Genomic DNA, 16,806 nt, shown 5'->3' with positions numbered 1-16,806 from the left:
TTTTTCACCACCACTAGCAACCACTAACAACCACTTCCGCCGGAACTAACCTGCAATCCGATCCGGTGACAGCTTCACAGACCTTCAACGACACGACTCTGACAGACAGCAACAGTTATGAAGGCGCCAAACGTTGCCAAAGCCGCCCAAGTCTGGCCACCGAGTGTGGGTTTCCGACGTCGAATGTCTACCCGGCCGGGCCGCGTACCTCGCTTTATAGACGCGTACCGTAGCGGTGCGTAGCGAATGGGATGGGGTTCGGCGCTCCGAAGCGTGCGGATGGAGAGGGGTCTAGTGGTGGAAGGGTACGTTTTTGGCGCCGGCAAGCCACGTCGCCACCGTCGCCCTTCACCACCGAAAAGATCGCCAGCCACACGAAGGCAGATGTGGGAGAAGATGTACGCAAGTGCCACCGCCGCCAAGAGGATCACTACGTGGTTGTTTGACCGGTGGCTAAGCGTTGACTTATAGTGTGCCGCCCTTAGGATGTTGTACAGGATGTTCCTACATGAGCTTTCCCTGTTCGGGTGATGTTCTTTTGTGTCAAATAGCTACACGCTGGGGCTGATTTTTTGCTCCACAAATCCAGTCTTACTGCGTCTGACTGAAGAAGCTGCGCTGAACCTGCTGCTGTTGTGGACAACATACCTAATGGACTACCTAGCCCCGCATCTGACCCCAGGCGGGTGGGTGACGCAAAACGGTGAACGTCCCAAGGCGTCCCGAATCCCCGTAAAACCGACGACCGACCTGTGTCGTTCAAGTTCAAGGCCAACTCCTAAGACCCGGTCACCCGGACCGTGTGTGTGTGTCTGTTAATTAATCTCCGACAAGTAGTTGCGGCTAATTGTCCGACTCATCAAACGTATATCGACCGCGCGCACCGGCGGCAGCCAAGTCCGCCAGGTTGGCTCCAGTCCGGGGACACCGAAATGTGCTAAGAATGACCTTTTTTTTGCTTTATTGGCTATTTAGGCAGGATGGCCGGGGCACCGTAGCCGAGCCGAGCCGAGCAGAGACTGGCCGCAACGCCGCAACATCGACAGTGGCTTCGTTTCCACTTCAACTTTTTTTGTTTGGAGTTTGGGCTTAAGGGTGGAGTTTACGAGAATTTCTGAGAACACCGTCCCCAGAGGGGGGGGGGGGGGGGGGCGGCCCGTTTCATCCTTTTGACCGCAAGCGACTACCACCCGGGGTGGCAGGAGGGGGGGGAACTCCACAGGGAGTACCATCATTAGCGGTGGTAGTAAATTTTTTGACAGCAGCAGCAGAGAGCAGAGCTGCGTCGAAAGCTCTGTGCGGTCGTCCATTTGTGACGTACCCGGGGCTCGGACCTGGGCTGGGCTGTGCTGTAAGTGCACTTCTAGGTTGTGTGATTTCAGCCGGCCACTAAGGAGCGAGAGAGAGGAGCCCTGGGGGCGACCACGGACCAAACGACATTTAACGAGATTTTTGTGTTACTTTTTTTTCGACACAAACTCGCACTGTGACTTACTTTAAAAGTGTCAGGTGCACGCGTGTGTGTGCGTTGTTTGTCTGTTTGTTTGCAAACCTCGTGATCGTGAGCCCATCAACATTTGGCATCATTAGACTTCCCTCTCATATACCGGGGACACATCGCGAGATCGCCGCCGGGGCGTTTCTCCCGCAACAGATGCCGTGCGCTGGTGCCGTAATTGACGTGTAAAGACAATTCCACTTCTGACCTATCCACACACACGCTCCAGACCATGCTTTTTTTTGTTGTGATCCATACGATTATCTAACCACCGAGAGGGTCACACGGGTCGCTAGACCTGACACGGCGGCCCAGTACCAGCAACTAGCGACTGGAAGGCCCCCGAACGGACAGACCGATTCTGGGACATTCTCCCGTGTCCAGGGCCGGGCCGGGACCAATACTCCGGAACTCCGGAACTCTAGCCAATCAGTCACCCGGATCGATGTCAGGGAGATGTCAAAAGGGTGTCCGCGGGATCGAGTCGACGTGGGTTGGTTGGGTTGCGTCACATACGTCATCATCCGACCCGTCGCCGTAAGTACCGCGACGCAATTGGACGGTCGGCCGTTACCTTGACTTTCGCAACAACCGGCCGCTGGCCCTCCACATAAACCCAGATTTGGAGCGTGGACCGGGCGGCCGCGGACCTCCGTTCCGTCCGTTTAGGGGAGCTAATGTATGTTTATGTCACTAGCGTATCGAGGTGGCCCAACTTTCCGTTATTTTTTGCCCCATTCCCTTGCGTGTTGCTGTTTTCCTTTCTTTCTTTCCTTCTGGTTCCTTATCTGATTGTTGTTGCGTGTCGTGTTTCTAATACGTCGCTTTATTAACGGGGTATTAGCGTTGCCCGGTACCGGTGCATTGTTGCGGCCATTTGCGGCCGGCAATCGGTTCCATCAGTTCCAAAAGTCACCACCCAGCCACCCTGCTGTCGATGCTCTGATGTCGCTTTTTTCTCAGTACACTCAGACCAGGGAGTGAGTAATCTAGGGTGGCAGCATTCGTTACGGCACTGCCAAATATCGCTCTACGCTGACAGTGGCGAAATGATCAAAAGGGAACCTTACGTAAGTAAGGTACGGTTGATTACCAAATTACGCGCGCTATTACAGTCCAGCCAACACAACAATACGCGACATCCAGGTGTCTATGCGAAAGCCAACTGCATCATAAGTTTAATAGGACTGGTCTTCGGAAAGAACCCCTATACCCAAGGGGTCTAGGCGAAGGTAACTTATCAGTTCAGTTCTTATCAGTTATAGTATCTGAAGCTTTCTGTAACGGTTCGTTCCCTGTCACGCCGGTATCGGGATTGTTGGCAAGATAGGTAGCTACGTTCTGTAGCTCGCAAGGCTACGCAAGGAGCTCGCGGAATGATTCTGGATAACCCTATTTCGGTGCGACCAAAGACACCAACTCGCCAACCCGCCAACTCGCCTTCCTTCACCTTGGGCCGAAAATACCAAACCGGTGCACACACGCCCAGTCTCAGGCTTTAATCCTCACCTGTCCTCGGCCCCCGGCTCAAGTATACTTTTTCCCTTTTCCGCTGGTGAACAAACAATGTTAGCATGCGCTTGAGAGTAAGTGTCCTTTGTTCCCCGCCGTTAGCCGTCCACCAAGTCCCAGTCTCCCCAATCGCTCAGTTTCGCGGCCAAGAGGCGGCACCGGCTCTCGGTTCTTAGCCGCGTTAGCAGCAGCAGCAGCAGCAGCATGCGGATAAATCGTGGCTAGACGATAAATTACCTGACATCTGACAGCTACCATAGTAGCTACCCAACTACTCGCGACTCGTTCCAGACTCACGTATTCTTGAGGAAGTCCCTGGCCGCGTGTAGGTGTCGCTGCGCACCGATACCCCTGGATACCGGTTAATGACTGATCGTTATCGAATCTCGCGCGGATCCAGGGAAAACTAATTTAAAATTCTTCCTAATGTACTCAACTGCGTGCGTGGCGGACGTGCCAAGAACCACTTGCCGCACTTGAGAGTGCTGGGGTCCGTGCGTGATTAACCTTCTTATTCGATTACCGCCATCCATTATCAGCAAGCCGCGATTGGTCGATCACATCAATGGTGGGCAATTTGCCATGTCGCAGCCGATGCAATTGCGGAACATACTCACAACAAAGTCGGAATGGAGGGCCCATGCCGGTGCCGCTCCGGAAAACTCGCTTTCCCCGCTCGACTTCCAGCGGCAGCTACAGGATTACGTCACCGGCACGCGCGGCAATCGATCGATCGACGGTCCGCGAAAGCCAGCCAAGCAGCGCTGCGATCCAAATAATGTGCCGTGCCGTGCCGTGCCGCCAGTCGGAACAAATCTTCAAAAGAGCTTTCGTCATCCCCCGTCCGCCCCCCCCCCCCCCCCGACTCACCCTCAACATTCAAGAAAAAGCAACAAACCGAAAACAGGGGCACCAGGGGAAGAAGCAGAAGAAAGCCGGAGAAGCACAGCAACACTCTGTCGTCGCTTGCCGCCCCCGAAAACAGAGGCCAGAAAAAGGCTTGACTTGAGCGACGATGACGAAACATTTAAATGGATAAGGTGGGGGGGGGGGGGGGGGGGGGAAGGTAAAACTTTCGGCACTCCCGGCCGGCTCTTTTCGCAAATTGTTCTTGCTGCGGAGAGAGCGCGTACTGTTAATTGAGTTTTCCGGCCAATTTTTGGGGCCGTGGAGCAAATGGATCGTCGCCGTGAAATGTCGGTGGTGTGTTGGGTGTGGGCGAGCCACTAACCACCACACCGGCACCAACCGGCGGGAGCTCCAAGATGGCCACGTCCTCACATTGTTGTGGGGCCTCCGGAGACGTTAGCAATGACGCGGGCAATGACGGGCAACTTCGCGGTAGGCCAATAACCCGGTGGATCCTGCTCATCCCTAACCGATCCGAACCGATATCGAACGCGTACGAATCACTGTCACCCAACCTGTCACCCAGAAACCGATAGGCTTAAACTGCAAATTTTTAAAGAAAGTAGAGCAGGAGTCGAGTCCAGTGCCGCATCCAGCCCGCAAGAGAGGCGCGTAGGCGTGTAACGAAGTTAGCAGTTGACGGCTGAGTGCGGTCCGGTGCGGTGCAAGAAAGTAATTCCCCAACCACACGGACGCGGACCGCGGACCATTAACTTATTAACCGAAAGTTCTCTGCCCCGGTTTCTCTGCCTGGCGGTTCTGGAGGTTGGATCGGTTCGTCTTTTAAAGGGGGTTACAAGGTATCTGTTAAAAGCCGAGCCCGAGCAGAGATCCGCGAGCATTCGCCCTGAAATCCGGTATCATTAGCGAAAGTGGATCAGATTTGGTGGCCAAGTTTCGAGGACCATTTCAAGGTCCCCCGGCAGCTGCGGCCGCGGCCGCGATACGTCATTAGCGCGATCCTTGAACGTCCGTTCGGGCGCCCTTGAAGGACGCCCTGGTCCCGGTCAAACCGGAATGGCCACCTTTCTAACTGGAGTAGGGACACCTGAGACCAACTGCGACGGAGTGACCAGAGCTACAGAGCTCTCCAAATCCCGGCGGTGGCCCGATTCGGTTACGGTTTTGTTTTGATCACCCCCGTGGCGAATCTGTCTGTGTCTGTGGTGTGTCCAGTAAGTGTCCAGAATGTGTGAGAGAGAGAGAGAGAGAGAGAGTGAGACAGATATTGCAGCGTAATGTGCCGTGTATCGATATAGTACCGCTGGGAATCGGAATGATGGATCGGCTGGACGCCGTTTGATGTTTGCGCCAGCTCGACCCGGTCCAGCTGTCATTACAAATCAATAGTTGGCACACTGATCGTGGCAGCACGCCGTGTTGGTATGTGTGCCGCGGACGCAGTTCTTGGAATTCCAACGCTTAAGCGTTCAATTGGAAGTGACAGAACTCTCTGAGGGCGTGCTGGAGGAGTAAGACGCCCGCCACTGCCGCTGGTGAGCTGGTGATGTACTTCGCCCCAGGCTAAGGACAGACAGGCAAGCAACCAATTTACGCCGTTCGTTCGGCCACAAACTATACCACGCGGGATTAGCGATGACCCAGCCAAGCCATTTAGCGGGCCCACGGCGATAGCGAACGCACGTCTTGCACTGCCCGGATTGGGCGCAACCTGGGCACGCTGGACCATTAAGGACCGGTGCTGTGGTTAGCTGTGGGCAGCAGGTACACAGCTTACCACAGCCCCCGGGTTTTTAATGATTATTTTATTACGCGCTTTACGCAGTTGTAGTTGTGTTTAATGTTTTAACGTTGCAGTAACTCGAAACGACGACATTATGGTTACCCCCCCGTTTCCTCCACAGGGTGTCCTCCCGGTGTCCCGCGGTCGTGGCCCGGAAAAAAGGATGCCGGACGAGATGACACGGGGCGCACGGTGATAAACAATCCCGCGGGAGTTCCCGCGTCCGGAAAGCAAAAAAAACTGACTGCCCATTAATTATTTACATCACCGGATATCAACCGGATATCAACCGGATAATCACCCCGACGCGAACACCCTGTGCCGCGGTAATCGGTAATAATTATTTCCATCTGCTCGCTCGGGTGGCTGTGGCCGCCGGCAACATCATCGCTGGCCGGCGTTGCAAATTAGTAAAGTTTCAATTAAGCCACTTCAGCACCGATCACCGATCACAGCCGGCCGGCTGGCCGGCTGACGGTGAGCCCCGAAAGCGCCTAAATGTAGACTCGACCGCAGTGCACGAACGCATTTCAACAAGCGCTGTCAACGCCAACAACAAAAGAGCGAAACCAATACGGAAAGGGGAGTTCCGAAAAATCAATAAATACATTAAAACCCGGCGACCGCCGGTCACTCGCGCGATATCTTAATTCAATTGCGCGAAAAAGGTCGCTTCGGTCATCGTTGGCGAAACGATTGAATCGCATTTCGTGGCTCGACACGAAATCGCATCACGTGGCTCACGGACGATAAGGTGTGTGTCCTTGAGGCGACCGGCCGCCGGCCAAAACCGGTACCGGTCCGAGGTGGGGGCCCGAACCGGCCAATCGGTTCGCCTGAAAGCGTTCGATCACCGAAACGAACGCGAAGATATCGTGACAGACGCGCCTGGCGCCTGAGAATGCCTGTGGCCGGACACCGGCACCGCTTATCGGGTCGAAGATTCGGGTATCTCCGACTTCCGGTGCACGTTCCGGCGAACATTTAGCCAATGTTTTTGTTTTTGACAGCTGGTCAATGCAAATCGATGAAAGTGGAACCCGAGGAACCACTACCCGGGGAGTGAAGCCGGACGAACTGCTAGTACCGCCACCTGGGCCGCGAATGGTGCAACGCGCTCTACACGGCGGAATAGCCCGGAAACGGTACATCCGTCAGTCGCACCGGAATACCAAGTAGCAACCTTTGCAACGTCACACGAGGTCAGGGTTCTCAGGGTGTCCAGGGTATTTCTGGCACAGCCCCCGGTCCAACCCGTCGACAGGGATTCCCCAATCGAAAGCTGATGACGCGCGCATGAGGTGCGTGCTATACTACGCATCTGACGGCGCCCCGAACCCGTTACGTAACATGCGGGAATGGCCACTCGCCGGTCGCCGTTAAAAGGCCGACGTCGGCCACTAGACGTATAGCGTCCGATCAGCCTCGGGTCACTCACGGGTCTGTCAGACTCGAGTTCGCGGCACTCGCGGCGCACGATCGGCCATCAACGACGACGACGACACTTTCGCCCGCGATCGCGGAGCGCGCACTCCGACCAGACGGTTCAGTGCAGGCGAACGCTTAGCCGCTAGCGGACGCGCAATCATCTGGCCGCCCCCCGCTCAGTGCGTGTCTCGCATCGGCCGTGTTCCAGGGTGCGTTGCATCCGGGGTGTGTGTGTGTGTGTGCGTAGTTTCGTAGATCGCTCAGGCGAGCCAAGCTCAAGGCTTCCTTCCGAATTAGCACCGAACCGGACCAAAACCCAGAGTCCGTCGGTCGCGGTTTACGGTCTGCTGCTCCCGCTTCCGTCCGACCGATCAACCCCGAGGAGGAGACGCTGCGGGGGGGGGGACATCGAACGATCGCACGATGGCAGCAGCAGCAGCGTACCGAACGATCGTATGGCTGTTACTCGGCTTCCTGGTCCACCGCACGTCGGTAAGTGTGTGTGTGTGTTCGCCGAGCGCTCGTTACGTTCGGTTCCATTTAATCTGCCGATCGGCAGCGCCGGATCCATTCCTATCAGGCCAACCCCCGATCTTCGTGGTGTTTTGACGTCGTCATGAACCGACTGACCTCGACCAATTCTTCGTTCGAGCTACGAGCTAGTATCTCTCGCTTCGCTACGCTCCGTCTCGATCACCAACGGGAACTGCTAGCCAAAATCCGACGCAATATAGTTTGCACGGTTCTCTCACCGATCAACCTGATCTGGCAACTCTGGCAACAACAAACAACAAACAAACTGTCTTGTGTCGTTGAGTGAGCGCACACGCACGCACACGTTCGATCGACAGCAACTCTCTGCCAGTTCGACACACCTGTTCGACGATGCTGCGGCTGCTGGCTGCACCAACACACCGCCACCGCCGTTCGATGGGCTTGACAGAGGGGGGGGGGGGGGGGGGGCGAGCTTTCCATGACGTCACACACCGTCTGGGAGCTTCCCCAGCAGTGGACCCCGAGGTACTGGCGTGCATGTTTACACAGCAGTCCGCCGCCGCCGTGTCCTTAGCCAGCACCATCCTCTCTGGCACTGGCATCACACTGGGACCACATCCGTTCACGTGATTGATCGTGGAAAGCTGGATTCCGTCGGCTGGAGCGCCAGAATAGTGAGTCACACGCTCGTGCGTCAGAACGCGCGTTCGAACGAGGAGGGCACAATGGACGACGTTCAAAACAACCACTATCGTGCAGCTGGCACTCTGCGGAGATGCGTTGGCGTTTTCTTGCTTACTCTGCCTCCTTCTTCTTTCTTTTCGGTGGCCGGTTCGTCGACGTCAAACGCCCGGTCCTGGAGCAGATGGACCTGGATTCTGGTGTGCACCCGGAACCCGGAAACACTCTACCGGCCGGCTGGCAGTATGCTCCTTCTTCTGATCCGACTTCAACCGCCGACCTGCGGTCTTGGCCACGTGCGCACCAGAGGCAATGTTAATCTCTGTTGCTTTCTGTTACGGTGTGTTTGTTTTACGTTGGTTCTGGTTCGACGCTATCCTCCCACTGAGGGGCATGTTCGCGTGCGGATAGTCCAGAATGGGTGCTAGACGTCTGCCACTGGTCTGCTGGATCTGCCCAATGAAACGGGTTGCCCAGGACGAGGCAGCTTGGAGTTTTCACCCGCTGCTGAACTTCGGGACTCAAGTTGAACTCCCATACCGCCTGCACTGGATGCGGCATATGCTTTAGAGTCTTCAATGGACCGTTCTAACAGACGTGTAGGGCAGGCTTATTGAAGTTTCGCTTTTTTCGTTTCCCTCCCACAAATAGTAGACGGTTTGATTGGATGTAGGAGGGGATGGCGCACAGGTTGTGAAGCTATGTGCCGACGTGCGAGCATTGTGTGTGTGACGGAATGGGCGGAACCTTCCGGTATAATAGCTTCCGGTGCACTTTAGCCAAGCCGAGTGACACCTGATTCACACCAGCACGCGCCCACAGGGATAGGATTACCTGTGAGCCTGCTTTTGAGATTTGGGACTCTTTTCTGAATGGATTTGTTTCGCAATTTCACAAAGCTCAGAGCTCTGAAGCCGTGTAGACGTGCCCAGCTAAACGCGGCCGCACGTTGGCCGCACGTTGGCCGCACGTTCCCAAGTCCGTGTATGCGTCAAGCGTCACATCCAGGGGCTGAGCACATCGTGCACTTGGCGGCCCAAGACGCCTACGCCAAGCGCCGATTGTCGATATGGCGCGAAGCGCAAGATAGCGCGCACTCCCGAGGCATAAATCATCGCAGGTCTTGCGTTCCGCTTTGCGGTTTCGAAGCTGACCGTTCGTAGAAAATGGGTTTACTCCGGCGTCGATATTGGTACGACATTGTGTATCCGTGACGCACCCGGTCCGAGGCATGAGTAACCAGCGCAATGTGCTACGTACGTTGCGCTTTTCCCCGTAGTCAAGAGAGTACGTAGGAGAGTGAAGATTTGAGGACCTCAGCGATTACTCAGCAGCTCGTCTAGGGTTTGGTTTGTTCGCCTAGCTCATTCTCTATTGCCCTTGCAGTTACTTGCCAGCGCACAATCTTTCGGACCGTTGATACGCACTCGCGCCCCGGCGACGCCTGCGAAAACGTCCCAAGAGGATCTGAATCACAACATACAGAGCATCTACGATCCCCACTACCGTGCGCCACCCACGATCAGCGGACGGAACACGTCGGACTCGATGCCAGACGAGCTGGTTACGCGCGCGGTAACAAACCCAACGCCAACGGGCAGCTTATCAGGGTGTCCGGATTTTCTTTTTCGTCTTTTTTCATTTCTTGTTCCCCGCCGCCGGTCCACAGGGGGCACGGGTCAAACAACCGGTCGGCAGCACCGAAGTGTCGCCGGGTAGCAGCATCCTGTATGTGTACCGAGGAGTGAATGGTTCGCTGATGCCGCTGTTCGGAAGCACCACGCCCGTCCCGCCAACCGGAACCGGTTCCGGTGCCAGCCCGGCCGAGAATCAAGCCTTTGTCGCCCGCCCAACCACCAGCGAACTGGATATCAATGTGCTGCGATGTAACTGCCACTGCCACAAGCTGCCACATTGCTCCCATTTCTCACACACTCTTCCTCGCTCTCTCTCTCTCTCTCTCTCTAGTGGCGATCGACGGGAACGCCACCGCCGACAGGAACACCACCACCGACGGGGTTACCTTCGACAAGCAATCCTACCCGGACGACTATCCCTTCGAGCGGATCCAGGCCATCCTAAAGAAGAAGCGCGAAATCTACCGTGACGTGTTCGAGGAGCAGGTGGTGTTGAACTCGCTGGTCACGCGCCTGGACAGCCCAACCGATCGGTACCTGTGCAGCTCCACCCGCGCCAACGAGTACCCGACGCACCACCACAAGACCGGCCAGTATATAGTCAACGTGCGTGGTTTCTACCAAAGCGTCACCTTCGAACACTGCGAGTATGTGCCGCCTGGAGAAAAAAAACGATAGCGTAATCTGGTAATTAATGAACGATTTCCTTCTTGTCATTCGCGAAGCAATATCGGGGCGCTCTGCAGCAACGCGAGGACCGATAGCAACAGCACCCTAGTGTGCGAACAGATCTATAGCACCTACGACGTGTACGTCGTGCCCAACACTGACACTGGGGGCAGTTTCCAACGGCTGGCGCTGGAGTTTCCTTCCTGCTGCAAGTGCAAACACGTCCCGAAGTAAAGGGGAGGGGGGGCCGCCGCCGGTAATAGTCACTCTCTCGGCGTGTGATGCTTGCATCGCCCTCAAAGCTCGAAGACCCTAGACACACCTGACACCCACGATCGGAAACCGAACCATCACGGGCGCCAACTCTGCGAAAACTCTGTCTCTGATGCACGCGGTGCCCTTCTCATATCTGCCCCGCACGTGTCCGCGCTGTGCTGAAGAGCTGTCGAAGCCATCAACTAGCTGTGGTATTGAAGCATAGATAGCATAGATACTGTAGCGCTTAAGGAAGATCCGGGAGAGAGCCTCGGAACTTAACTAGCTTTATTGTAAGTGCTTTTTATTATTACTTTATAGGCTCCGGGGGAGCTTGTTTGCTGTTTGCTCGGTCGCGCTCTGCTCCGTCGCGTTGAGGTTAGGATAAAACCAAAAATAAAACGAAACCAATCTTGTCCTTTCACTGTGCCTCCGTGTCGCTCAATCAATCACCTAAGGGGCCAACCAAACTGACCCAAGACCGCCACTGCGAGTGCTGACGATGCGGCGATGGTTTGTTTGTTTTAGGCCCAACGCAAAGGGCCCAGGCCCCAAGGAGCTTCGGTAAGACCTGTTGCTCGACGTAAGAGTCTGCCGCGGATGCATTCGTATAGGGGGACGCAGAGCTTAAAAATTGGGATGCCCGTTAGATATCCCTGTCATCCTTCTCATAGGACCTTCAGCGCGCTGGTCAAAGCGGACGCGGACCGTGCAAAATACTGCGTTTGTTTTCGACGTGCGTTTTTCACCGGCCCCAGGACGAATTCCAGTCGTTCTGGCGTGCAGCTTGCCGGCCCGCTGCTTGGCGACTACCGGAAGATCCGAACCAACGATCCGAGCCACAGTAACTTCGCTCGGCTCTCGGTGGGCATGTGTGCCAGAGCGAGCCCACTGATGGGTGGTGCCGCGGCTCGTCCTGTCTCACCGAATGCTGTCAGTTGCCTTTTCTGGCGTTTCTATAATCGATGGTATTTTCTATAATCTATCAGTCAGGACACTCTCCTGTGTTCTGTGTCCAGGCTAGCCGATGATTCTGACGCACAAAAACATCGAAAAAGGGAATAACGTCCGATGGTGCATATCCTGCGAAAGGACGAATCAAGTGCCATAACCGAACGGCATTACGCCGACCCGATGGCGACGTCGTTCGTAGCTTGCACCAGATGGCGCTTGAACTTGTCAAGGACATTTGGCAGGACGACGACCGTGGCAATCGCCTGGTGGGAAATTAAACTAACCTAAAAGTACCGCAACTTTCGACAAGCTTTCAAGCTTTGCGCCCGATTAGAAGCCGATTCTCGAGCACTGGCCCATCAGCGTGATCCTCTACCCGTTGACCTGGCTTGTAACAAATTATCATGAATTTTCGTTTAATATAATTTTTCCAGAAGTTTGTTACAGACAGTCGCTTCCCCAAACCAATTAGTCCTGGTTAATTTGAAAACATTTGAAACATTGGTGACGTAGGTCCAGACTTCCAGACACGTGATACTGGGTAAAGACTGCGCCCAAAGGTTTGAGTTTTTTTTTCCACAAATGCTTTTCTAAGAGTGGTAATGAGTAATTTTATTTACAACAACGTTCACAAGAGGTGCCAAAAATCTGTGTCTATAGTTTATCATTGGCAGCGCCTCCTACATGGCCTACCTCCTGGTTTCCAAGCTGTATGTGCGCGTGTGTGTGTGTGTGTGTGGTTAGATTTTGCGTAGTTCGGGTCCGACTGGTGCACGGTGAGGGGGTAGTAACTGATCATTCCCCCGGTTAGGGCTGGCCAGGGCATCAAAAGAAACGAGATCGTCGCCGCCCGGCCCGAGGAATAAGCAGCCGCCGGCCGCCGGCGAGCCGCAAAGGACGAGCCGTCCGTCCGCCACTCGACGCCGACATGCAGCTGCCTCCAGCCTAGCACATTCCTCGATGGCACACGCTAACGGTGATCCGTTCCTTTCGGGTAGTAACCCACGCCGATTCGGGTTGAGCTCTCTCTCTCTCAATCTCTGTCTAGACGACTGCAATCTTCCGCGGACACGCGAGGAAACGAAGGGAGGGAACAACACACACAAACAGCCGGGGAAACACAGTCGCACCATCGGCGGCGGCGGCGGCGGTGGCCGTTTATATCTGGTCTCCCTTCAGCTGTTGGGTCGGATCGGCACGTTTGCCGAGCCGCGGCCCGAACCACATGCCACTGTTGGCCCCGGAACCACCGGCGCGCTTCAGCATCGGCTGCGGGGGCGGCTGCAACAACTGCTGGTGGTGGTGGTGCTGCTGCTGCAGTGATCGAGCCACTTGCCAGTAGCCGGACGGTGGGTCCTGCTTGCCGGCGCGACCCACCCGCGGGAACGGCACCAGCCCTTGTCGCTTGATCTCTTTCAGCGGATAGTCGTCTGTGAAGAGCAAAGTGGAAAAAATAGAAACCCTAGACACTGGACACGAAGCTGGTCACTAGCGGGTGAATCCCATCCTATCCCTTACCGTAGTCGTCGCCCGACACGTCGACCGGGCCGGATGCATCCCAATCGAAGCCCACGTCCGGATCACTGCGACCGACGCGAGGAAACGCAAACAGCCCAACGGTCGGGCCGCGCTTGCTGCGTACGCTACCATCGAACTCGACTGGAGAGAGAGAGAGAGAGAAAAGTGAGACCATGAACTGTACAGGTATAAAAATCACGTCTAAGTGCCCCCAGCAAAAGTTCCACCGCTTGACGTGGAGTTCCAGCAGCGAAAGCAGTCTCACTCTCAGATCTATATACAGTATACTTCAACATACCACCAGTTTCTGTTTAATCTCCAATTTCCATGCGGGAGAAGCAAGGTTCCAACTATTACAAATAGTCTTTACCTGTCTAGGCATCGTTTTTGTACAAGATAATTGCGAACACTACAGCCTTCCTGGGCTAGGAACATTCCAGCAACATTGATGGAAGGTACAAAAGGGTCAATCAATCAAAAAGGCCAAAAGTCCAGCCACTCCACTCCAGCCTTTTGGCCAGCCTAAGAGCAGGGTGTGCTGCTCACTTCGGTGTGCCACCCGGGTACGAAAAGGACTGTGCCAACTCCAGAGGAAGGAAAACACACAAAACAAGGATCTGCTCGAAACGCCCGAAGCTGCTGGTAATTGATAACGACACCATGGGCCTGTGGATGCCCCTTCCGGTATCGTTGTGGGGCCCCCCCCCCCTCCCCAAACGCTAACAGACTTGGTCCGTGTTTTAATCTAGCCCACGCGGAGGGTGGCTTTGATGCGAATGATTGTGCAGCGCTTCGGTTTTGCGAAGATCGCGCCCAGGACCCAGGGCAGGGGTGAGGTTATTTGTTCACATTCTGTTTTCTATTCATTCGGGGGAATTAGATTAACGCGCGCGGTTATCGCGGTGGCATATCGGCGGCCCCTACACTAGAGAAACACCGTTCCGGGCAAGCAAAAACAATTATCCAACCTACGAAGGTGGCCTTCAGCGAATCAAAAACCCCGGCGCCTTCCGGTTATAGCCATAATCTTGGGCCGGCGGGCACTCAGGGGTCCAAGATCTCCGTGGTTTATCGTTCATCGACGTCCGTCCTAATCCAGCTGGGCCGAACCGAACAAAACATTCATTGGTCATTGCGCCCACCACAAAGACCGACCGATCCCGTGGGTTTTCTCAATAATAACGAAAACCAGGGCTCTTGCGCATCGCCCAAGGTAAGGATCCAAAGTTACCATACCACTGCTGGAACTGCTGGACCCAAACATCTGGGGAACTGACATCAAGAAAAGCAACCACATCGCTACGCTAGAGATGCTGGCACAGAGAATGTCTGAATCGAGTCTTCTGGGCCGTATCGGGTTTTGGGTAGGTCTGTGGGACCTAGGCCTTAGGGCCCACGAGAATCGTTACCACAGACTTCAAACAGAACTCTCTCACTCACGGTGGACCCCCAACATATTAAGTACGGAAAGTCACGGGGTGACACTTACCTTCCGCCCGACAGAAGTGCACCGCCAGCAGGACCAGCGCAACGGAAACGAAGGCCGGCATCGTCCGGCAGGCAGACCGAGCACCCTTTGTGGGTGTTGGTGGCAGCACCCTGTGGGAGATCTGGAAGACCAACTACTCTGGGTCACTCTGGGTCAGCTCAGATCGCGGCACACTTGGGGCGAAGAACCGGGTCCAAGCGGGTTCCGGGTTTTTTCCTGGTCCAGACTCTGCTGGCGGTACCACAGCCACAGGCTTTCTCGCTCACCGCACACGCACTCACTGACACACGCACTCCTGGAGGACCTGGCCGCTGAGTTGAATGATGACCTGCGCTGCGATCTCTGCGGCTACTATCATCGGTCCAAAACCATCACCTGCGGGGAGCTTTGACTGCGGGACTGCGCTGCTTTGGAGGGTTCCGGATTGCGGGTTCCGTTCGCGTCGGTGCGTCGTCCGTGTTGTGTCGAGCCAGTCGCTACCGGTGCGCCCTTTTATAGGCCGCGGTCGGGACGAGAATTTGAATTCCCCGTCTTCGTCGCCGTCGTCGTCGTCGTTCACCCATCGGCGGCGGTCAGCGAGCTGCAGCTGAGCGCATGCTTCACTGGGCAGGCTACCCCACTCCACCTCACCCTCAGCTAAGCCCAAAATTGTGGGGGGGGGGGGGGGTTGTGCAGATATTCTTCGGCTTCGGCAGGGCCTTTCGGGCAGCGGCAAGATATCAGTCAGATATCTTGCCGGACTCCGACACCGAAATCTTTTTCTCTCTCTCTCTCTCTCTCTCTCTCTCTCTCGTTCGGTTTCGGCACGCAGATACGCAGGCACCCCTCTTTCTCTCTCTCTCTCGTTTTCTCTCACTCGCGCCTTGTTCGGTATCGCTCGGTCCCTGTCGTGCACATCTCGGAGTCTGTGCTCCTGCGATATACAGCAGCAGGTTGCCCTAAGGATTGTAAGGATGTTTTGGCACCACACGCATCCGTCAACCGCTCACAGCGCACCCCATGCTGCCGCCCCTCCCTCCCTCCCTCCCTCCCTCTACCCTGCACCCCACACAGGTGATTGGCTGCATCATCGAACTCCGCACGGATCTCCGTCGCCTGTGCCGCCGATTAGGGCGATTAGCCCCGTGCATCAACCTGGGACCTCCACCAATCCGCCGGCCCAATCCCTAGCTCTTCCTGAACTCCCCGTCCACCCGTCCACCACTACCGGGCCGAACAATGGCCATTTAGCGCCCGGGGGGGGGGGCGGGGGCCTCGGTCGCCGGAGGCCGCCGGTGGCGTCGGTGCCGATGATGATGCCGGCTGATGAGGTGTCATCGGCAACGTAATGACAGTTTTATTAGTTCCGAGCCTTTCCCCCGCCTTTCCACCGCCAACACCGTCCTCCGGGCCTCGGTTTCCAGCGCGCGCGCGGCCCAAGAGAAGGCCGTGCCGCCCTCCAGCTGGGATTTCAAATATGCGCCACCAAAGGATCACGGGGCAGCCCAGGATCCCCAACGGGCCCAGCTCAGGTCTCCGGAATTAAAACAGATGCGTTGCAATTAATTTTCGTTCCCCCGCGGACGTCCGCTCTAGAGCCACCCGGTATGCCCGGTGGCCATCACAGGACAGGACATCCGGGTCTGGTTCCTGGCGCCGCCACTGTCGTGGCGTGGCCAATATTGCTGTCGCTATTTTAAGCCATCGCCAATCGCCATGGCCGACCATTTTCGGGTGGTTGGCACCACGACAGAGGGCGGCCGACACAGCTGAGGGGTTCCCGGGCCCGTCTCTTCTCCCTCGCTTTCTCTATCGCTACGTGCGTGCGTGTTGTGCATCGAAAGTAATGCTGCACCTGCTGGTTGGCACCATCTTCTTGGATTTGGAGGACAAACTTCTGAAGGTCTGATCATTTGCGAACGGACAACACTTAACACCAGAAGGAAAATACCACAGGCGGTCAGCGAAGGCGTAGTATGACGTCAGTGAAGGCACCAGTCGCGTCCAAAATCGCGCTTTCAATTCCCACGTCGAAGTC

The 16,806-nt window shown here is 55.8% G+C and overlaps 2 protein-coding genes across 2 annotated transcripts; one reads left to right on the top strand and one right to left on the bottom strand.

Annotated features, from left to right (window-relative positions):
* The first annotated feature begins 7,223 nt into the window (after window positions 1–7,223).
* Window positions 7,224–11,252, top strand: LOC128267828 (uncharacterized). The gene is made up of 5 exons (XM_053004768.1): window positions 7,224–7,583; window positions 9,654–9,842; window positions 9,937–10,153; window positions 10,236–10,551; window positions 10,630–11,252. The coding sequence occupies exons 1-5, from the start codon at window positions 7,515–7,517 to the stop codon at window positions 10,805–10,807; spliced, it is 969 nt and encodes a 322-aa protein (XP_052860728.1). The 5' UTR covers window positions 7,224–7,514; the 3' UTR covers window positions 10,808–11,252.
* Window positions 11,253–12,384: 1,132 nt separating this feature from the next.
* Window positions 12,385–15,213, bottom strand: LOC128268274 (cardio acceleratory peptide 2b). Its single transcript, XM_053005327.1, has 3 exons — window positions 14,790–15,213; window positions 13,301–13,441; window positions 12,385–13,212 (listed from the first exon to the last, which is right to left on the bottom strand). Exons 1-3 carry the CDS (start codon window positions 14,848–14,850, stop codon window positions 12,941–12,943), a joined length of 474 nt encoding a protein of 157 aa, XP_052861287.1. The 5' UTR covers window positions 14,851–15,213; the 3' UTR covers window positions 12,385–12,940.
* Window positions 15,214–16,806: the final 1,593 nt, after the last annotated feature.

The sequence above is a fragment of the Anopheles cruzii genome, chromosome X (assembly GCF_943734635.1).
Source record: "Anopheles cruzii chromosome X, idAnoCruzAS_RS32_06, whole genome shotgun sequence".
Taxonomy (NCBI): domain Eukaryota; kingdom Metazoa; phylum Arthropoda; class Insecta; order Diptera; family Culicidae; genus Anopheles; species Anopheles cruzii.
Note: the sequence above shows the minus strand (reverse complement) of the source record. Positions and strands in the feature narration are given on the sequence as shown.